The 23,091-nt window shown below is 43.0% G+C and overlaps 1 protein-coding gene across 2 annotated transcripts in view; it reads right to left on the reverse strand.

Annotated features, from left to right (window-relative positions):
* DPP4 (dipeptidyl peptidase 4) overlaps positions 1-20,430 on the reverse strand; it is a 74,549-nt gene extending 54,119 nt beyond the window's left edge. Inside the window, exons 1-5 of one of the 2 annotated variants that reach the window (XM_073305626.1) lie at positions 20,214-20,430; positions 19,654-19,738; positions 9,440-9,538; positions 8,716-8,810; positions 8,534-8,608 (exon numbers count right to left, since the gene is read on the reverse strand). In XM_073305626.1, coding sequence (XP_073161727.1) covers positions 8,534-8,608; positions 8,716-8,810; positions 9,440-9,538; positions 19,654-19,738; positions 20,214-20,219 — 360 coding nt within the window. In that variant the 5' untranslated portion in view covers positions 20,220-20,430. The remainder of the gene's footprint in view (positions 1-8,533; positions 8,609-8,715; positions 8,811-9,439; positions 9,539-19,653; positions 19,739-20,213) is intronic. The other variant, XM_073305625.1, reaches the window with a different exon arrangement.
* Positions 20,431-23,091: the final 2,661 nt, after the last annotated feature.

Below are 23,091 nucleotides of genomic sequence, written 5' to 3' on the forward strand. Positions count from 1 at the left end.
CTACAGTGATAGGTACCATAAAAATGCTGATTAGATCAATGGATGAATCAGAGATTACCAGACTAAACTAACAGAGCTATAATCAAATGAATGCTGAGCAGATATTATTAAAACATATACAGTACTAAGTAGAGATAGGTCCTGAAGAAAAACCATGTAACCAAAGACCACTGAAATTTGGGCGGAAAAGGTGGTTTGAAAACTGCATCCTGTTTTTGTGCTTCAGACCTAACTCTAATATGAGCTAAACATTCATTTCATCGCCACTCTGGGAAATGCCAGCATTGTAAGGGTTAATATGATGCATACCTTTCAATGGCCCTATCGTACAAGAATTTAAAGACTAGCTTCTGGTATACAGAAGTTAACTTTTATGACAACAGAAAACAAAAACAGCACACATCAATAAATCATGAATACATGGTATTTCTAATGTGATTACTAAGCAATGAGGCATGTTATGACGATTAATACTGCAGAAAAACAATAGTGAAAAGTTCAATTTTAATGTACAACTGGAAAGGAAGCATAGAAATACAGGATTCTGGTAAAAAGAAAACTGCATTGAATAATTGTCTGGATTTTCATGTGTTTAAGAATACCAGAGAAGTAAAATCCCTAGCAAGATAGTTCATGTCTGGTTAATGTATTTTTCCCCACATGAAAGTTTATTAAGTATTGAGTCATAGTCATAAAAGTGTAAGAACAGATGATTGTTTGCAGAGATTTGCAGTTTGTACTCTATAAAGGACATTCATTGTTCAGAAATTCAGACCACGTAGAAAGAGCTCTGTGAGAAAATCATCTACTATTTGCATACTGTGTAATTTACCATTCACTGAGTCCTTCAGAATACAGGCATGTCTTTAAATTTTTTTTTTTTTTTTGTCAGCCAGCACACACATTATGGGACAGATTCTCCACCCCAATATGTTCCCTTGGTGCTGCTCAGGTGAAACCTTCCCATAAGCTTCCTGCAGAGGAAGCCCACAGTGTGGGGGAGTCCTCAGAGGCATAGAGCTAGTGTAGGGACGTGTTAGGTGATGCGGAAGGGGTTGGCAGGGAGACTGACTGGAGAGAAATGCATTCCATCTATCACAAACGGACATATATTCCTTCAGGAACCATAATCAGAGGGTGCAAAATGGCTGTTCTAATCCACGCCGGGGTAGGGGCAAAGAATGGCTCCCTCACCTTCTGAGTCCAGCTTCTGCTGAAAATCTGTCTCTGTCCCTTTACATTATTTTACACACACACACCCCCCCTACCTTACATTAAAGAAATATCATTAGTGTTGCAAAACTAAGCACTCAAAATTTAGGAAATGTCAGAACTCGGGCTGCCTGTGCAAGAGAAGGTTCCTCCCCTGGTGCAGTAACTGAGGTTCTCCGAGATGTGTGTCCCCGTGGGAGCTCCGCTCCAGGTGATGCCCCTTTGCTCGGAGAGATGTGCAGCGCTGCCCGTATGGGTAGTGCAGTGCCTGCCTCACGCGCCGTTGGTGCTTCATCTAGCACACGCACGACCCAGACTCCTCAGTTCCTTCTCTACCGCAGAGTCTGTTTTAAACTCGAAGTAGAGGGGAGGAGGGTGGGTAGTGAAGCACCCACAGGGGGACACATCTCACAGAACCTCAGTTACTGTGCAAGGTGAATAACCTTTTCTTCTTGTTTGAGAGATGTCGCTGAGGGTGCTCCACTCCGGGTGACTGTGTAGCAGCGCCCTCCTAGCACGACAGGGGCTTCAGAGTCGATAGGATAAGTGATGATAATACAGCTCGGCCCAGCCAAATATCTGCCTTGTGTGACTGCATAATGTTTGGCCAAGGTGTGTTCTTTGCATATGTCTATAAGGGAAACATTGTTTAGAAATGCTACTGATGCAAATATGGATCTAGTAGAGTGCATCCTGGTCCCCACTGGAGGTGGAGTGCCTTTTAATTGATAACAGAGAGCCTCTGAGTGGATATGGCGGTACCCCTAGACCATTCTGCCATGGATATGAATAGTTCTGGTGAAACTCTAAATGACTTGGTTCTGTCCGAGTAGAAAGCTAGTGCTCGTCTAACGCCTATGGTGTGCATCATAGCTTCAAATACGTTGTCTTGGCCATGTGTGGGCTATTAGGATGACTCTGGCTTTGTCTGTCCTTCTACCGTATTACTCTGGGTAGAAGTAAAGGTATTGACGGGAATGCATAGAAGAGGTCTGTGTTCCACGTGGTCAGAAATGCGTCCCCCATTGATCGCCTTCCCAGACCTGCTCTGGAGCAGAATCTCAGACACTTGGTGTTGCAGGCATTCACAAATAGATCTATTTGCAGGTGGCCCCATTTTCAGAATACACATTCCAGTATCATGTCATTTAACTCCCATTCGTGGTCTGGGGAAAATGTCTGTTGAGTTCATCTGCCATGGTGTTCTGGCATCCAGGTAGGTAGGAAACTGAGATGTGGATATTGTTTTGGATTCACGAATTCCAGAGTCTCATAGCCTCGGTACATAGTGAGTATGATCGGGCTTCCTCTTGGCTTGTTTATACAGAACATGCAAGTAATGTTGTTGGTCATTACTCTTATGTTCTGGTTCTTTATGAATGGTAGGAAGTGGACACAGGCATTGCAGACGGCATGACATTCTAGCAGGTTTATGTGTAGCCTTGTCTCAGCTGTGGACCATAATCCCTGAATTGTGCGATGTTGCATGTGTGCTCCCCACCCTATGAGGGAGGTATCCACTGTGATCATCTGTGATGGAGAATCTTGTGTAAATGGGATTCCCAAGCACTGGTTGTGTCGTTAGGTCCATCAGGTCAGTGAGTCCTTAACTTTGGGGGACATTGTTAAATCGTATGTTTAACCTGTGCTTGTTTGGTCTGTAGACAATTGCTAGCCATCCTTGCAGGCAACGCATGTGCAGGCGAGCATGTTTGACCACAAACGTGCACATTGCCATTTGACCGAAAAGTTGTAGGCATATGTGGGCTGTGACCAGTGGGCTGTTCCGCACTGTGGATATGAATGTCTTTATCGTGTCGAATCTGTCTCGTAGAAGTGACACTTTCACTGCCACCGAGTCGAGATAAGCACTGATGAATTCTAACCGTTGAGCTAGTTCTATTGTTGGGTTATTTTTGTTAATTTGTAAACTGAGACTCTGGAAGCAATCTATTGGGGTTTGGGTAGAGCGAATGGCGTCTGATCGGGTATGTGACTTCAAGAGAGAGTTGTCCAGGTAAGGGAATATTATTATTTCTTGTTTTCTCAGGTGCGCCGCTACTACCAAGAGGCTCTTTGAGAAAACATGAGGTGCTGTTGAGACGCCGAAAGGTAAAAGCTTGTATTGATAGTGTTCTGTGTCCAAAGTAAATCTCAGAAATCACCTGTGGGTGGGGTGTATCATAACACGAAAATAAACATCCTGCAGGTCTAGGGCTGAAAACCAGTATCCCTGCTCCAGCGCTGGTATTATTGTTGTTAAGGTGACCATCTTGAACAGTTGCTTTCTCATGAACTTGTTCAGTTGCCTGAGGTCAAGGATAGGTCACCATGCCCCATTTTTCTTTTGTGTTAAAAAGTAGTGGGAATAAAGCCCCTTCCCCCTATGTTGCATGGGAACAGTTTCCACTGCCCCTAATTGGAGATGATGATCTAACTCTTGGCATAGCAAATGTTCATGAGAGTGGTCCCTGATGAGGGACAGAGAGTGGTGGTGGCTGGGGGGGTGGGGTACAGGCAGGAAAGGAATCGTGTAGCCTGTATGTATGTCTTTCACGGCCCATTTGTCCATGGTAATGGCAGCCCATTCCAGGTGGAATGGGAGCAAACGGTATCCAAATAGATGGATGGATTGTATAAATGCTGGAATGTGGGAGTGGTTTTCCAGACCCTCGACCAAGCCTTCAAACGTGTTGCTTAGAGGAAGGAGGTTGAGACGCCGCTGGTTCTGGAGGTAAGCATCATTGTGGTCTCTGTATTTGTCATTGTTTATGTAGTTGTTCATACGGTCTCTGGTGTTGCTGTGTGTATGCTGAGTATTCCTCTGATATGGTTGATACCATATTGTCTCCTTTTTGTGGCAGGTGTATGAATGCCAAGGGACTGGAGAGTTGCCTGCGAGTCCCTCATAGTGTGCAGTACCTCATTGGTTTCGGCTGCAAACAATTTTTCTTTGGGAGAAAAGAAGGGGAGATCTTTGACTGTATTCTGTATTTCCCATGGGAATGCTGAGGAGTTAAACCACAAGGCTCGTCACATGACCACAGCTACAGTGGTGGACCTGGCGACCATGTCAGCAACGTCTAGTGAGGCCTGTAGAGCCATGTGTGCAATCCTTTGTCCTTTGGAGACCAGTAATTTAAATTGTTGTCTCTCTTCCTCTGTAATCTCATTAATAAAGTTCATAAACTTTCCATAGTTTCTGTCGTCATATTTGGCAAGTAGTGCCACGTAATTTGCCATTTTGAATTGAAGCTTGGAGGAAGAATGTACTTTGCAGCCGAATAGGTCCAACCTCTTACTTTCTTTATCAAGGGCATAGACCAAAAGTGCTGTTGTTTGCTCCTCTGGTTGGCCGCTTCCACTACCAGCAAGTTGGGGGCCAGGTGTGTGAATTAAAATTCTGATCCCTTCGAAGGAACATAATATTTTCTGTCCGCCCTTTTGCACATTGGAGATATGGTGGCTGGAGTTTGCCGTATCGTCTTGGTGGGCTCCATGATAGCCCCGTTGATTGGCAATGCTATCTTTGAGGGGGAAGATGTCTGCAAGATATCCGTTAGCTGATGCTCAGTTTCCAGCACTTCCTCCAGAGCAATTTTGAGCTCATTGGCGACTCTTCTGAATAAATCTCAGAAGTGGGTAAAGTCATCTGCGGTGATTGGGGGTGCAGGCATAATAGCCTTGTCCAGTGAGGTGGATGAATTGTTGTTGGCTGGAGAGATGTCAGGAGCCGTGTCCTCTTCCTACTCTGCCATAGGTTCATCTCTTGTCTTGGTCACTACTGTCTCGGAGGGTAGAGGTGGGGAATCTGGTATCTTCCCTATGTGGGCTGGGTATCTACCCAGCTGTAGTGCCTTCTTGAAGACCCCAAGGGATTCAAGTATGGCCAGTGACCAGGGAAGGGCATGGGTAGTCCCATCCATGGGTGCACCATGGTGGCATGTCGTGCGCATATGTGGACCGTGATCGTAGTGATCCAGTAGCCATAGGTGTCCTGATTGGGGAGGAATGGTGAGGGGAGAATATCCCTTCAACGTCCTCATCGTCATCACTCGATAACCGTGATGCTATCGGAGATAACTGTTGCTGTGGTACCACTTACCCCGGTGAGCCATCAGTGCCTAAGAGAGGGGACTCTGGGGTGGAGGAGACCAACAGATCCTTCTGGTGAAGAAAGTAGCATGGCACCAAGAGCCTTGGTGCCAAAGACTGAGGTGCCAATTGCGTCTGGAGTGCGGTGTGCTAAGCCAGTGCAGTGCAGTCTGTGTCGGCGCCATTGCGCTAGCAGCATTAGGCTGCGGCCTGGAAATAGGGGTGGTTGTTGGTGTCATCTCCTTTAACGCTGTTGACGGAGTTGTGGTGGAGACGAGCAGCTTAGAGCCCTTCGTTTCTGCACTGGAGCGCTGGATTCCAGCAGCAACCGCCGAGTGGACAGTGCTGGAGGTCCCCAGAGTGTGATAGGTGCTGAGCCATGGTACAGCCAGCACCGATGAGAGCAATATGGGTCTGCTCTCTATGAGGCAAAGAGGATGGCTGGGTTTTTTTTCCAGATTTTTTGGTCTTTGGGAACGTCGGCAGTGAATAAACTGGTGACCTATGCCAGGAAGAGATACATCCCTGGGTTGGAGGCCGGTCTTAATGACTTAAGTTCTCCATTAAGATGAGTTTCAGTCTCAAATCTCTATCCCTGCATGCCCTGGCTTTCTGTTTGTTACAATGTGTCCATCTGACACAGGCATCGCCTCTCTGCAAGTTGTGCATCTTTTAAATCCTGGTGAACCAGGCATTTTTCTAACCTAATACTAACTGTACTAAGGGATGGGGAAATATTTTTTTTTCCTGGTAGGGGACGTAACTCTAATAACTGAAACTTAACGTATCTAAACTATCCAAACTCACTAATTTATCTAAACTTATCTAGTAGACACGAAGGTTTTCAACAGGACTGCTGAGCTCCATCTCAGGCCGGGGATGGTTGAGAAGGAACCGCAGAGTCCGTGTTGCGCATGCACTCAATGAAGCGCCAACGGTGCACAAGGCAGGTACCACGACCCCTACTTCTGCAAAACTCTCTGAGCAAAGGCACAGGGATACACCATCATCTGGAGTGGGGTACTCACATGGACATCTCTCGAAGAAGAACTTTAATTTTGTCCCTTTGTGTGTGCATTACAATACAGTCTTGAATTGCATGTTCACACACTATTTTTTCCACATTCTGTGCAAAGTAAGGACAGTGCTCACTTAATGAGCAGCTATTCGATATTTTGTTTTCTCTTCATTGTTCAATGTGTGACTACATGCCTTATTTTTGGCACTCTCTTCAAACCCTATTCTGAAGTATTAATTTCTTCATGTTATTTTCTATGGTGATCATCACTATAGTGTCTGAGTGCTTCATAATAGAGCTGTCGATTAACCACAGTTAACTCACACGATTAACTCAAAAAAATTAATCATGATTAAAAAAATTAATCACAGGTTTAATCGCACTGTTAAAAAGTAGAATACCAATAGAAATGTATTAAATATTTTGGATGTTTTTCTACATTTTCAAACATATTGTAGTCTGAGTTGTAATTAAAATCAAAGTGTATATTATTTTTTTATTACAAATATTTGCACTGTAAAAATGGTAAAAGAAATTGTATTTTTCAATTGACCTCATACAAGTACTGTAGTGCAATCTCTGTCGTGAAAGCACAACTTACAAATGTAGATTTTTTGTTGTTGCATAACTGTCCTCAAAAACAAAACAATGTAAAACTTCAGAACCTATATGTCCACTCAGTCCTACTTCTTGTTCAGGCAATCACTAAGACAAACAAGTTTGTTTACATTTACAGGAGATAACGGTGCCTGCTTCTTATTCACAATGTCACCAGAAAGTGAGAACAGGCATTTGCATGGCACTTTTTAGCCAGCATTGCAAGGTATTTACTTGCCAGATATGCTAAACATCCATAGGCCCCTTCGTGCTTCAGCCACTCTTCCAGAGGACATGCTTCTATGCTGATGATGCTCATTAAAAAAATAATGTGTTAATTAAATTTATGACTGAACTCCTTGGGGGAGAATTGTATGTCCCCTGCTCTGTTTTACCCACATGCTGCCATATATTTCCTGTTATAGCAGTCTTGGATGATGACCCCGCACATATTGTTCATTTTAAGACCACTTTCACTGCAGATTTGACAAAACACAAAGAAGGTACCAATGTGAGATTTCTAAAGATAGCAACAGCACTCAACCCAGGTTTAAGAATCTGAAGTGCCTTCCAAAACCTGAGTGGGACAAGGTGTGGAGCATGTTTTCAGAAGTCTTAAAAGAGCAACACTACAATGAGGAAACAACAGAACCCGAACCACCAAAAAAGAAAATCAACCTTTTGTTGGTGGCATCTGACTCAGATAATGAAAATGAACATGCGTCAGGCCACACTGCTTTGGATTGTTATTGAGCAGAACCAGTCATCAGCATGGACACATCTCCCCTGGAATGGTGGTTGAAGCATGGACGGACATATCAGCAAGGGGGTTCACTGAAAGCATGGCAAGATAGGCTCCTTCATCGGATTTCTACTGTCTAGCCCCAGCCCAACCTAGAGCAGCCATTACAGGAAAAGTCCAGCTTCACCCCTGATGTCTTGGGCTGGAGGTGACATGTTCAGTCACTCTGTGGGGATGGCGCATGTGCAGTCTAATCAACACGAAGAACTCCGAGAGGCTCGCACATTCTGAGTGAAAGAATGGACTCTTCAGAGATTTTAGCCGCTAAAACCTAAGCAGTCTCTTAAGCATGTGCAACCTGCAATTTTTCAAAGGCTTATAACTTGGCCAAATTTGGGTGCAATTTCACAGCAACAGAAAAAGGCACATTCCTGACACAAAGGCCACCCCCATGCCAAATTTCAAATCCTTGCTCCAAAGCACAGGGGTGCTAGCATTTCTGAAAGAAAAGGTCATCAGAATTTCTTTTAACATTGGCAAAACAGACTTCTCCCTGATCTTATTCTCAGAAATGGGAGGACCATTTTGGCTGAAATTTTTCAGAACTGAGCCTGAAGCAGACACTTGGCATGGAAATCTTCAGCTGAAACTGTAAAGTTTGGCGAAGTTATAAGCAACTGAAAACTGGGTCTTACAGTGGCAAGTGTTGGACAACTTTAATAGGTGGTGCTACCAGCCCTGCCTATCGTATCTGTCTGCAGCAACCAAAAGTTTAAAATGAATTCAAATTTTCCTTTCCCTTCTCTCTTTTTCTCTTAGTGCTTCTATAAAATACAATAGGCATGAAAAAAGAAAAAGCATGCTAGTACCTTCACATAGTTGTACTGAAGAAGAGCAAATTTTTGGTCAGGAGATAAAATAGCTGTGGTCGCTCCATATGTGGCCTATCAACAAAAGGGAAGAGAAAAAACATCACACATTGATTACATAGAGAAACATGCAGCAGTACTTTCTCCAAAGTCTGAGATGTACAGTAGGTGAGCAAACATACTAATGTGCTATTTTTCAGAATTTCTGCGAGTGTTTGATCCTCAGCATTTACAAGCACGATGTCGTTGTCAGCGGTTTTGTGCAGGTATTGATTTCCTAAAGGAACAAGAGAAATGTCATTAGGCAACAATAAATGAAAATGTTTCTTAACATTTATGATTTTCCATCTAATATTATAAAGCTGACTATATAAAACAGAACTCATTCAAAACTCTGGGCCTTTATGTAGTGGGAAGGGGCACAAGCCACAAAAGCCAGTAAGAAGTGCAGTCCCTATGTTCGGAGGAGCACAGGGTCTGCTCCCACCTTACTCCCCTGGGGAAACCATGACACCAAAAGGGAAGAGGAACCTTGCTCTGTCTCCTCCGGTTCCCCACACTGACCCACGGAGTAGGATGGATGCACAGGGAGGCGTGTGTTATTCCCCATAGAAAGGTGAAGCAGATGATGTGCTCTTCTGGCATCCAGGGGTAGATGTACCTCCACATCATCAGCAACACAGAGACATGCCTGAAGGGTGCAATCAAGCCCTATGTTTTCAATTATTTTCATTCTGCTTTTAGTATTATTGGCATCATTCTACTACAGCAACCTAAAAAACATTCAGACTTTCCCCTACATAGCAGCTACCTCTGAGCAGTTAGGTAAGTACAGCCTGCCCTTAACATGAACATCAAATATCAGAGGTAGGCAGAGATAACATTCAATCAACACAGACCAGTTACCTGAAATCCATTGTAAATTATATGTTTTGTATCTAATGTCACCATTTAAATAATCCTGTAAGGTAAACGGTCTACGTGGGTCAGACGTGGTATCTTCAGCTGGAAGAAAGAAAAGGAAGATGTGGATACTGCTGTGACCTACCCAGCCAAAGCTAGAAATAGGTGGGTCTTTGCTACAGGTATAATAACACATTAACCATCCTTGTGTAAAATCCTAGTGGAGACAAGGCACTGTAGTTTTACTGTGAAGTAAACCAACAACAGGGGCCAGAGTGCTGCCCTTGCCAAGCCACCTTGTGGTAAAAGCCCCAGGTGCCTTGTCTCCACAAGGATTTTACAGTGAGATAACAATGCACAACAGTTATCTCCCTGTAAAAGCACCCACCTCTGTGGCAGAGAAGACGTAGCCTTAATTTCTCTGCCCTGCCTATCTTATAAAAGGTGAAGATACTTATTCAAAAGAGAAATAACCAACCTTAGTTTCCCTCCCCTCTGTGCCTACTCTTGGGATTCACTGCTGTCTTCTTTACTTTGAATATTACCTGTTTGCTTTAGACACCTATTATGGGCTTGATCCTGCACAGCACAGATGCACAAGCACAAGGTAAAAAACGATGGACAGATCAGGAAGCAAGATTAATGGGATTCTGGATATGGATAGAGCCCTCTTTAATGTTTTTAAATGAAGTAAATACTAATGGAAACTGCGTGATCATGGGAGACTTTAACTTCCCAGATATAGACTGGAGGACAAGTGCTAGTAATAATAATAGAGCTCAGATTTTGCTAGATGCAATAGCTGATGGATTCCTTCATCAAGCAGTTGCTGAACTGACTAGAGGGGATGCCATTTTAGATTTGGTTTTGGTGAGTAGTGAGGACCTCATAGAAGAAATGGTTGTAGGTGACAACCTTGGCTCAAGTGATCGTGAGCTAATTCAGTTCAAACTAAACAGAAGGATAAACAAAAATAAATCTGCGACTAGGGTTTTTGATTTCAAAAGAGCTGACTTTCAAAAATTAAGGAAATTAGTTAGGGAAGTGGATTGGACTGAAGAACTTATGGATCTAAAGGCAGAGGAGGCCTGGGATTACTTCAAGTCAAAGCTGCAGAAGCTATCGGAAGCCTTCATCCCAAGAAAGAGGGAAAAATTCATAGACAGGAGTCATAGGCCAAGCTGAATGAGCAAGCATCTCAGAGAGGTGATTAAGAAAAAGCAGAAAGCATACAGGGAGTGGAAGATGGGAGGGATCAGCAAGGAAAGCTACCTTATTGAGGTCAGAACATGCAGGGATACAGTGAGAAAGGCTAAAAGTCAAGTAGAGTTGGACCTTGCAAAGGGAATTAAAAGCAATAGTAAAAGCTTCTATAGCCATATAAATAAGAAGAAAACAAAGAAAGAAGAAGTGGGACCGCTGAACTCTGAAGATGGAGTGGAGGTTAAGGATAATCTGGTCATGGTCCAATATTTAAACAAATACTTTGCCTCAGTCTTAAATAAGGCTAAAGAGGATCTTAGGGATAATGGTAGCATGACAAATGGGAATGAGGATATGGAGGTATTACCATATCTGAGGTAGAAGCGAAACTCAAACAGCTTAATGGGACTAAATTGGGGGGGCCCAGATAATCTTCATCCAAGAATATTAAAGGAATTGGCACATGAAATTGCAAGCCCATTAGCAAGAATTTTTAATGAATCTGTAAACTCAGGGGTTGTACCGTATGACTGGAAAATTGCTAACATAGTTCCTATTTTGAAGAAAGGGAAAAAAAGTGATCCGGGTAACCACAGGCCTGTTAGTTTGATATCTGTAATATGCAAGGTCTTGGAAAAAAATTTGAAGGAGAAAGTAGTTAAGGACATTGAGGTCAATGGTAAATGGGACAAAATACAACATGGTTTTATAAAAGGTAGATCATGCCAAACGAACGTGATCTCCTTGTTTGAGAAAGTAACAGATTTTTTAGACAAAGGAAACACAGTGGATCTAATTTAGCTAGATTTCAGTAAGGCGTTTGATATGGTGCCATATGGGAAATTATTAGTTAAATTGGAAAAAGATGGGGATCAATATGAACATTGAAAGGTGGATAAGGAATTGGTTAAAAGGGAGACTACAGCAGGTCATACTGAAAAGGTGAACTGTCAGACTGGAGGGAGGTTACCGGTGGAGTTCCTCAGGGATCCGTTTTGGGACCAATCTTATTTAATCTTTTTATTACTGACCTCGGCACCAAAAGTGGGAGTGTGCTAATAAAGTTTGCAGATGATACAAAGCTGGGAGGTATTGCCAATTTAGAGAAGGATCGGGATATCGTACAGGAGGATCTGGATGATCTTGTAAACTGGAGTAATAGTAATAGGATGAAATTTAATAGTGAGAAGTGTACGGTCATACATTTAGGGATTAATAACTAGAATTATAGTTCTAAGCAGGGGAAGCACCAATTAGAAGTAACGGAGGAGGAGTAGAACCTTTGATTATTGGTTGATCACAGGATGACTATGAGCCGCCAATGTGATATGGCCGTGAAAAAAGCTAATGCGGTCTTCGGATGCATCAAGCGAGGTATTTCCAGTAGAGATAAGGAGGTGTTAGTACCCTTATACAAGGCATTGGTGAGACCTCATCTGGAATACTGTGTGCAGTTCTGGTCTCCCATGTTTAAGAAGGATGAATTCAAACTGGAATAGGTACAGAGAAGGATGATCCGAGGAATGGAAAACCTGTCTTATGAAAGGTGTCAGAGTAACAGCTGTGTTAGTCTGTATTCGCAAAAAGAAAAGGAGTACTTGTGGCACCTTAGAGACTAACCGATTTATTTGAGCATAAGCTTTCGTGAGCTACAGCTCGCTTCATCGAATGCATACTGTGGAAAGTATAGAAGATCTTTTTATACACACAAAGCATGAAAAAATGGGTGTTTACCACTACAAAAGGTTTTCTCTCCATCCACCCCACTCTCCTGCTGGCAATAGCTTATCTAAAGTGATCACTCTCCTTACAATGTGTATGATAATCAAGATGGGCCATTTCCAGCACAAATCCACGGTTTAACAAGAACGTCTGGGGGGGGGTAGGAAAAAACAAGGGGAAATAGGTTACCTTGCATAATGACTTAGCCACTCCCAGTCTCTATTCAAGCCTAAATTAATTGTATCCAATTTGCAAATGAATTCCAATTCAATAGTCTCTCGCTGGAGTCTGGTTTTGAAGTTTTTTTGTTGTAATATCGCAACTTTCATGTCTGTAATTGCGTGACCAGAGATTGAAGTGTTCTCCGACTGGTTTATGAATGTTATAATTCTTGACATCTGATTTGTGTCCATTTATTCTTTTACATAGAGACTGTCCAGTTTGACCAATGTACATGGCAGAGGGGCATTGCTGGCACATGATGGCATATATCACATTGGTGGATGTGCAGGTGAACGAGCCTCTTATGAAAGGAGACGCAAGGAGCTTGACTTGTTTAGCCTAACTAAAAGAAGGTTGAGGGGAGATATGATTGCTCTCTATAAATATATCAGAGGGATAAATACCAAAGAGGGAGAGAAATAATTTAAGTTCAGTACCAATGTGGACACAAGAACAAATGGATATAAACTGGCCATCGGGAAGTTTAGACTTGAAATTAGACAAAGGTTTCTAACCATCAGAGGAGTGAAGTTCTGGAACAGCCTTCCAAGGGAAGCAGTGGGGGCAAAAAACCTATCTGGCTTCAAGATTAAACTTGATAAATTTATGGAGGAGATGGTATAATGGGATAACATGATTTTGGCAATTAATTGATCTTTAACTATTCATAGTAAATAGGCCCAATGGCCTGTGATGGGATGTTAGATGGGGTGGGATCCGAGTTACTACAGAGAATTCTTTCCTGGGTATCTGGCTGGTGAATCTTGATCACATGTTCAGGGTTCAGCTGATCGCCATATTTGGGGTCGGGAAGGAATTTTCCTCCAGGGCAGATTGGAAGAGGCCCTGGGGGTTTTTCGCCTTCCTCTGTAGCATGGGGCACAGGTCACTTGCTGGAGGATTCTCTGCACCTTGAAGTCTTTAAACCATGATTTGAGGATTTCAATAGCTCAGACATAGGTGAGAGGTTTATTGCAGAAGTGGGTGGTGAGATTCTGTGGCCTGCATTGTGCAGGAGCTCAGACTACATGATCATAATGGTCCCTTCTGACCTTAATATCTATGAGTCTATGAACATGTGGTTTATACAGCTACCATTGTATTCCTGCTGAGTAGAAAGAGTTAGGGCCAAAATAGTAGCACATAACTCAGCACCCCATTTGTATGCTAAGGATCCCACTTAAATCCATGTCTCGAGACACACCCACACTCAGCCCTCTATTTTTATTCCCTATATTCTTGAGGGTAATGAAGCAGGCACACAAGGCTTGAGGCCTGTTACCACTTAGGGTATGTCTACATTGGAGGTAGGGGTATAACTTCTGGCTCAGACAAACATACCCACAGTAGCTCTGATACAGCTAGCACATGAAAAATAGAAGTGTAGCCACAGTGGTGCAAGTGATATGTATATCCTATCAAGTACATACCTAGGGTTTCAGACAGGATCATGTTTGGAGATGTTAGACCCTCCCACTTCTCACACCACTATTTTTAGTTACACTGCTATTTTTAGCATTCTAACTGGATGAAATTATACCTCCAGCACCAGTGAGACATACCCTCAGTGCAGAGGACTACAACTAGTGCTTAACCTTATTTGTATCTTTGTGCAGCATCCACTCACCTTGTGTTTCCTACTTCACATCATGCAAGGATTTCCCAGCCTATGCATTTTTCCAAGTCAAAATATTCCCAAATATGATATGAACGTCAGCCTTTTCATTCACTAGTGTTTACGGCACTTCCTGTCCCCACTGCCTCAAGAACTGAGGCTATGTCTACATGGCCCTGCAGTCCAGACTATGTAGGTGTGAACTGCAGCATACACTAGCATACTGCATTGTAACTTCCCTGTGTGGATGCTGCAAGCATGAATTAAAAGGTAACATGAAGAAGGTACCTTTTAATTCACACCTGCAGAGTCCACATAGGGGAGTTACAGTGCAGCAGGCTAGTACACAGTGCATTCACACCCCTGTAGGCCAAACTGGGGGGGGGCGGGGGAGCTGCCCCAGTCCTCTTGCTTAGTAGTGAACAACTCTGACTCACAGTCACTGAGCTGTTCCCAGAGGTACTTCAGCTCCTGTATAGCTTAGCATTTGAAATACAGTATATACCACAACAGATAAAGTTAATGAATTAAGACCCAACTACTCTGTTCTGGTCTCCCCAACAATGAAGTAAATGGGAGTTTTTCCATTAGCTTTAGTGGGACTAGGATCATGGGATCTAGACCACCACCTCACCACTCAGCCTTCATGAGTAGATGCAGAGTTGTCCAACCTGGATTAATTACTTTAATGTAAAGTTGCTTCTGTATTCAATATGAAACCACACATTATAATAGCAAATGCTATTAAAGTTCATATATCCTTGTAGAGTGTATAATTTACTTTCTGTCAAATGGTTAACAAACCCAACTCTAATAAATGGCTCAAATGAAACACATAGGAGCAATAAAACAACCAATGCAGAATTTCTACTTTTGAAAAAAAGTAATTAAGTCATAAAACTCTTACTGATCAGTTTATAGTGGAAAATCTGATTAATATTTACCCTCTTCAATAAAGGACATATTTACATAGCTTATACAGTGCTCACACCACAGTATCCAAGTGCCCTAACAGTGGCAATCATTGCAGAAACAGGCTGCAATATTAAAACTGAATAGCAGAGTAAATTCTTAGAAAACAGCAAGTTTGCCATGGACTTCAGTTGGGCAAGGATTTCACCCTTTGTGTAAAGTACCTTTCTTTCAATATTTTCTATAGGTTTCACAGCACCAACTAGTAACTAATTTTTGCAAACTCTTAAAGGTAACTTACAAAGGAAAAACAATAGTTGGTTTGTGCCTTTCCTTGCTTCTTTATGCTTTATAAAGGAGGACTAAAACTTTGGAAGTCAGGTCTATCTCTCCTGTTTTTCCTGAAAGGCTTGATGGATGACTGGAGACCTAGAAGGTTGAAACCTCATCAACTGAGAAAGGGAAGTGATTTTTTCATTCCAATTGTTTAAAACTTATTGTTAATATCAGTTTAAATCAAAAACCTGAAAACACATGGGAGAAAAAGACTTTGATAAAAGACTCAAAATCCTTTTAACTAAAGGTTAACCCTTCCACCCCAACATTGACTCTGAGACCGCCTCCTCCTCCAGCAAAGGCAGAGAAGGCTAGATTTGCCATTTCAGATATTTTAAAGGGGACAAGAACCTCTTTGGCCCTTTGTTATACAAAATAAAGAAACAAAAAAAGAGCACAAACCCTTTTAATAAAAAAAACTGTGTAGGTCATTTTTAATACAACCGTGGAAGTGGAATATGGAAGATGAGTGTAAGATATTTAATGATTCTGTAAGCATTTCAAGTTTAATCTACTTCAAACAATAAGCATATGCATTATTATACGCAAAGCCAAATTAATAGATTGCAAGAAATAATTTACTCAATGAACTTAGCCTGGGATTTTCAATGACGCCAAAGAGAAACGTGTTATACAGGAGGGAAGACTAGATGATCCCAACGGCCCCTTTGCCCTTGGAATTTATGAATTAAGTGTTCAACTTCCACCGAAGTTCAGTTCTTTGGGAAAATCCTAGCCCAAGTCTCTCTCTATTTATGGACAGTCTGCAAGCAGATCATGATTTCCTCACATTAAATGATTCCCAATTAACAAAATAATATCTTTGAAAATTATTTTACTAAGGCCTTGTCTACACTACAGAGTTCTGTCAACAAAAGTTATGCCAACATAGAGCAACTATTTAATTAAACCGCTGTTACATGTACACACTATGCTCCTTGTGTCGGCAAAGTGCATCCACACTAGCAGCTCTTGCATCGACACAAAGAGCAGCAAAGTGCACTGTTGGTAGCTATCCTAGCGTGCAACTGGCCGCAGGATCCTTTGGGAAGGGTCTGCAATGCCTCATGGGGCAGGTACAGTAGCACATGATGCGGTTTTCTCAATCCCATCATTCCACTAGATTGCCAGCGGCTCTTCCACTGAGGTGTCAGGAAGAGGAGGGGAGAGAGCATGTGACAGGGAGTGTTGGGGACGGTGAGACAGAGTGTGTGTTTGGGGAATGTGTGTGTTGGGGGAGAATGAGTGTGTCGGCATGCTAAGTTCAGACAGCAACTGGAACCAACCAATCCTGAGGGTGGAGGAGGGGGACACCCCCACACACATCAGCCCCTGCCTCACAAAGAAAAGGAGGGGGGGGCGCCTTAGGGGAAAGAGGAGAGCAAAGGGCCACAGTTCCAGCGCTTGTGGCCATCCCCCCCTTCTACACAGGTTCCGGCACTCCTGCGGCCCCCAAATTGGCTGAGGCATTGTCCCCTTCCATACTAGCCACTGATTTTGAGTCAGCGGTGAAGGGAATGCTACACTCCCCTACTCTTCCTCCACAGGTAAAACGGCTCCATCCAAGGCTAACGGTATTGTGGTGCTCTGCATCTACTGTAACATGGGTCTGGCCTTCAAAAGCCATGATACAGCCATATTACTATTGCAAATAAGCAGTGCTCAATTCATAATGAAAGAGGTGCCAGGGCTCAAGAAATTTTTTTACTTTCATAACTGACATGGCAAATCCAGAGGTGCCAGAGCTTTGAACTTACTTACTTACTTTGAACTGTCAAACCTAGACATGTCAGGGCTCAGGCCTGGCAAGCCCTGGTACAAATTAAGTTCTGCAGATAGGGATTATTTCACACGCTTATAAATGACAGTCACTTCTCAGTTAAAAAGTGACAGCAGTTTAACACCACATAGCAACTCTACACAACAATTTAGATTAGAAATAGGAGAATACTGTATCTCAGTGAATTTACGGTGAAATTTTAGGTACATAGAATTGAATTAAAGAGTTAGTATATGGCCAGGACAATAGATTTAATTCCTTACATAAAACAGAAAAAAATCTGCAGTGTCTAAATAGGAAGGATTACACACGGAAGCTATTTTACAGACCGTTACTGAAGTCTAGAGTGTTTTCAATTAAAAATTGGATTTGAGTGCATATAAACATTTGTACACATCTGATTACAATTTGAGTAAGTGAAGACTAAATATTTAATTTTACTAGCTTATTTTAATGCACATTCTTGACACCAAGAAAAGGAGTACTTGTGGCACCTTAGAGACTAACCAATTTATTTGAGCATGAGCTTTCGTGAGCTACAGCTCACTTCATCGGATGCATTCCGTGGCTTTCGTGAGCTACAGCTCACTTCATCGGATGCATTCCGTGGAAACAGTTTCCACGGAATGCATCCGATGAAGTGAGCTGTAGCGCACGAAAGCTCATGCTCAAATAAATTGGTTAGTCTCTAAGGTGCCACAAGTACTCCTTTTCTTTTTGCGAATACAGACTAACACGGCTGTTACTCTGAAACCTGATTCTTGACACCATTTTTGAACTGATGAAAAGAACTGGCTATGATGTAATGTTGTTATTATTGATTAATCCCAGTTCTCATTGACAATATTCCAGCATCCTTCTCAGTCTGAAAAAGAAAATACTTTGTCCCACTTTTTTATTAGCCTCTACAAATACTGGACACATGAAGGAACTGCTGGCAAGCTGTCCCAGGTACTCTGACAACATGCTGGCAAAATCACATGCACCTCAGGGACTATCCCAAACCAGGTTTATCACATAACGTCATCTTCCCACAATGCTTCCTACTGCTTACCTAAACATAAGTACCACATCAATCCATCTGCCAAAATGTTCCCATGTACTTTCCTGCCAACCCACAAAATCATTTCCTGTGCTGCTTACCCCTCCCCCCATAACTGCCTGATAGAGTTGTCCCAATTTTCACTTTGAAAATCTTATTTTTGATAGACAATCAGGCAGGAAAAAAAAACAGATAACCAACCACCAACAAAAAACAAGCATCCTACTGGAGCAAATCCTATCAACAGAATACCTTCAAGAGTTGTACAATAAGACCCCTAATTTCTATTAATATCTAGTATTACTTTAAAAATAATTTATATAAATTGTAACACTATATTTCAATTATATACTATGTTAATCTCAATTTTTGCTCCAATTCATTGCTGTACCTTTAATTTAAACTGTGGAAAACCCAAACCTTCTTAGTATATCTAAGTGCTGGACAGACTAGTTACTTTAAGAATACACAAACTATTTTCTGTCAAGCCAGTATATCTGTAACCCTTTCTTAATATTTACATTAAAAAAGAGACTTGTACAATGTCTACTTTACAGTGGGAACACTATTTCTCTCTGGTTTGTTACAAGTCTGTAATGTTGAATTCTATACTGTTATAACTAGTATAACCTGTAAAAATAAAAAAAATAAGTTGATATGTAATTGCATCCTATCAACTGGCAGTTCTTCACTGACTAAACATTGATTTAATATGGTTTTAGATTAACGTCCAGGACTAGCGTCACACTGGAAAACACAAACTGACCAGAGTCCAAAAGTCTGTCTTTGATATCTCTCTGTTCCTTGATCTCTGTGACAGTGCTATATATATGATATCATACATTTATGTAAAGTTGGTTTGGTTTTGATAATGCTCTTTTAATGGGGATGTATTTTCTTATCTCCTTCAACGTGCCACACAAGATCAACAGACTTGAATTTTACTGTTCGAGCTACAATTTTCACTCTCTAGTGACTGGAAAACAAGATGCTGCAAAGTGACACATTTTGATTATACTTTTTGGTGTTTACCTGGGAATTGAGATGGTTGATTATTTTAATTTTCAGAGGGGCTTCTCACCACTGGAATCCAGAGACAACTTCAAAAATGAGCTGGCCTCCAGTTCCTGCCTGAATGCACATTAGTCTCACTGTCTCCAACCTAGCAATTCAGCAAGACCTTTGCTGGGAACACTTTCCAGAACTCAGGGGGAAATAGCACACTCTACTTTCTAGCTGTGGATTCACTATACTCTGCAGAAAATAAAGTCTAGCAACTCTGGACAAATAACTCATTGGAATTCTTGAGTTTTCTGCAGCGATCAGTCTAGTTTTCTCACTCACAGTATCAGGGTCTCTTCAAAGACGACTATTTTAAAACTTACTTTTTGTCAGTAAAACTACAGGAACAGCTATGGCAATAACAATCACTGCAATCGCAAGCAACCCCAACAGATACTTCACTACTGTCTGGAAAACACGAAAAAAAGGGAATACAAAGTTAGACGTGCACGACGTGAGTTGATGTACCAGCGTGTATAAGGCAAGTGACTGTTTCAGAGCTGGGCCGGCGTGCGGACCAGCGTGTATGGTTGTGCACTTGGCCTGGTTCCAGGGGCAGTTTATTGCACAGTGTGCGTTTGGGCGTGTGCTGTGTAGGGGAGTACCGCCGTATCTTTGTGGTTAAGCACCACAATCTCTTCCTCGCAGAACAAATACTCCTTCGCATCCCCCGTGCCTGGAACAGAAACGCGCAGCCCAAGCCCCGGGTGAATCTGCTCACGTACAAAGAACGCTGCATTCACGTTAAGCGCTGCACAGCCCGTCCCTGGAACTACGCTCCTGCCCCGAGCCCCAGGCAAGGGCCCTTCCAGTTACCTCTGGCTCTAGCTGGGGCGGGGGGTGAAGCAGCCGCCCGCGCGGGGCGACACAGTTACTTACTGACCTTCATGACTGGGAGCTGCGGGAAGCGGACCCTGCCCCAGCGGGTGCGAGCGGCAGAAGCAGCGAAGCGTCTTCCTCTCTGGCACACGCGGCGGACTCCCGCCTCCCCAGCACCTAGTTAAACATTAGCGCGGCGAGGGCTCAGTCCGGGGCCGCCCCGCGCGGAACCCCCAGCTGGCTACTCGGGCGGTGAAAGGGGAGCCGCGCGGTGGGCGTGGCCGCGCGGGCCAGGGGGCAGGGCTGGGTGTGGCGGGGAGAAGCCGAGCAGCGGCCCTGCGGTGGGGCGCGGGCTCCAGCGGAGTGAAGAGGTGGGGCACAGGCGCGTAGGGACAGCCGGGCGGGGAGCGTGGCCCGGCGCGGTTCCCAGCGGCGCTACAGAGCTGGGGAAAGCAGGGCAGGCTGAGTGCGCCTAGCGGGTGGGGGCTGCGCTTGGGGTAAAGACGTGTCTGTGGGGGGCGGGACTCGGGAGGGTGGTGCCCAGTGGGGCGGGTGAGAGTGCGCTGCGAGCGGCGGGGTTGCGATTGCTCCCCGTCGGGGTGTAGAGGAGCGGGGACGGTACGCAGGCTGCTAAAGTTTCCTTCACTGGTATGGAACCATCACTAACCAGACACTGGGGAAGAGACACAATTGCAGCAACTTTCTAGCGCGGAGTCCAGGCCCCCTGACGATCTGCCCCGGGGCGGGGACCGGCTGGTGCTGCTGCTGCTGGCAAGACCAGATGCGCCGGAGCATTCTGTCTGCAGGATCAAGTGTTTTCTATAGTCCAGGGACTCTCAAACTTCATTGCATTGCGAGCCCCTTCTGGCAACAAAAAATAATACTTGACCCCAGGAAGGGGGACCAAAGCCCAAGGGCTTCAGTCCCAGGTGTGGGGCCTGTAACCTGAGCCCCATCACCTCTGGCTGAAGCTTGGGCTGTGGGGCTCAAGCTTTGGCCCTGAGCCATGGGTCTTAAGCTTTGGCTTCATCTTCAGCAAGTCTAATGCCAATCCTGGCATTCTCATTAAAACAGCATCACAACCCACTTTGGGGTCCCAACCTAGAGTTTGAGAACCGCTGCTTTAGTCCTTTTGGTCATATTTACTGTTTTCATTCAGTAGCTGGATTCCCAGGGAAAGCAAATCAAATTTTGTCTGTGTCAAGTCCAAAATTCAGAATAGTGAGACATATATATTTAAATAAATTACATATATATTATATTATTTGTCTGGATGATATAGACTGCATGTTATACCTACACAGGGTGACCTGCTGCTCCCATTAAAGTTGATGGCAAAACTGCCATTAAGCTAAATTGAACTACATTCTCCTGCACTCTGCTTCTCAAAGAGCATTCATACAACGATTCCATGCACTTTAATTAAGACACTTTAAATTCACATCTTTATTTAATTTGGCTCAATTTCTCATGTAGACAAACTTGAAGAAAAACATTCCTTGCCACCAGTGACTGATAAAATTAATATACCAGGGATTAATGAAAGATAAAATGAATAACCTGTAAATCAAAATGAAATATCGTATCGTGGTCTAAAAGATAAGTATCAGCAACTTGTTAGAAATCTAGGGTTTTTCATAACAGTACTTGGTATTACCGGTAGATTCTAGCCACAGAGTTTGAATCCGGATTAGATCCAAATCCAAATTTCTGCCAGATTAGAGGGTGTGAATTTCTGTTTCTATTTAGGCCCATCTCTGCTTAGTTTTCCTTGCTCAAAACACTTAATAAATACTAATGAATCATCACAACAACCCAGGGATGGAGACAAACTGTTGTATCCCCATTATACAGATAGGAACACAGAATAAAGAAAGTATGTGACTTGCTAAAGTAATAGAGGAGTCATTTCCAGAGCCTTGGGAGAGAGCAGGAGTTTCTGGTATTTAGTCCTGTTTTCAAAACACTAGACAGAACTTTAAAGTTATGCGGCTTGTAGTGGATGTTCCAACCTACTTCTCCCTCTACACCAACACAAAATGCCAGCTTCTGTATTTGGGGCTGGAAATGTATCCTTGATACATCACCCCAAAGAGTTTTACACACATTATGTCTCCCAGTGCCCAGAAAAGGAAGGTGGTGTTTATACACACTTCACAGATGAGTAATGCAAAGGGAAGTGTTTTCCTCTGCTGACTCCCAAGCCACTCTTCAAATCATTACACAACACTGCCTCAAGCGTCAGATGAGCTGTTACATATCATCAACTTCTGCCATTCTCAGCTACTTGCATGCTAAAAACATCTCTAACATACTGTGCTAGTATGGCCTTTGGTCTTGACTCATCTTGGCAGCTACACTAAAAGAAGCCTATGAGGAGCATTTTCCTGCTTGTGGTCAAAATCAACTACAATTGCAACCGATAGCTCAAACTCCTGTCAGTCTTGTGACACCACCCACAGGAATGTTACTAAGCTTATAACCCATTCCTATTTTGGTGATACTGAGTGATTTTCCAGTGCCAAATGGTGAATAATTTGCATGAGGGAAGTAAGTGTCTAACCGAACATGGCGCATACTCCCTCAAACCATACAGTGGATCAGACGCTTGTCCAGTTGGGTTCATGGGTCCAGATTCTGATCTATTACACCAAAATAATCCATGGAGTTCAAGAGAACAGCACATGACCTACAGTTACTCCTCATGATAACAAAACAACCATTGTGTATAGCTCAGAAATACTTGAAATTCTGCATGCCTGACCAATACCCAGATCTAGAGTTCATTGGTAATGTCTGGTAATTTTATACCTTTTGAATTAGTCGCTCAGCATAATATGAAGCTTGCAAAGTTCTTCCAGCCAGGTCTAGTTGTTTTTAATCTCTACCCCATTATTTTTGTTTTGCTTACCCTATAGCAGAGATATTTATGGCATGATATC

Source organism: Lepidochelys kempii, chromosome 11 (assembly GCF_965140265.1).
Source record: "Lepidochelys kempii isolate rLepKem1 chromosome 11, rLepKem1.hap2, whole genome shotgun sequence".
Classification (NCBI taxonomy): domain Eukaryota; kingdom Metazoa; phylum Chordata; order Testudines; family Cheloniidae; genus Lepidochelys; species Lepidochelys kempii.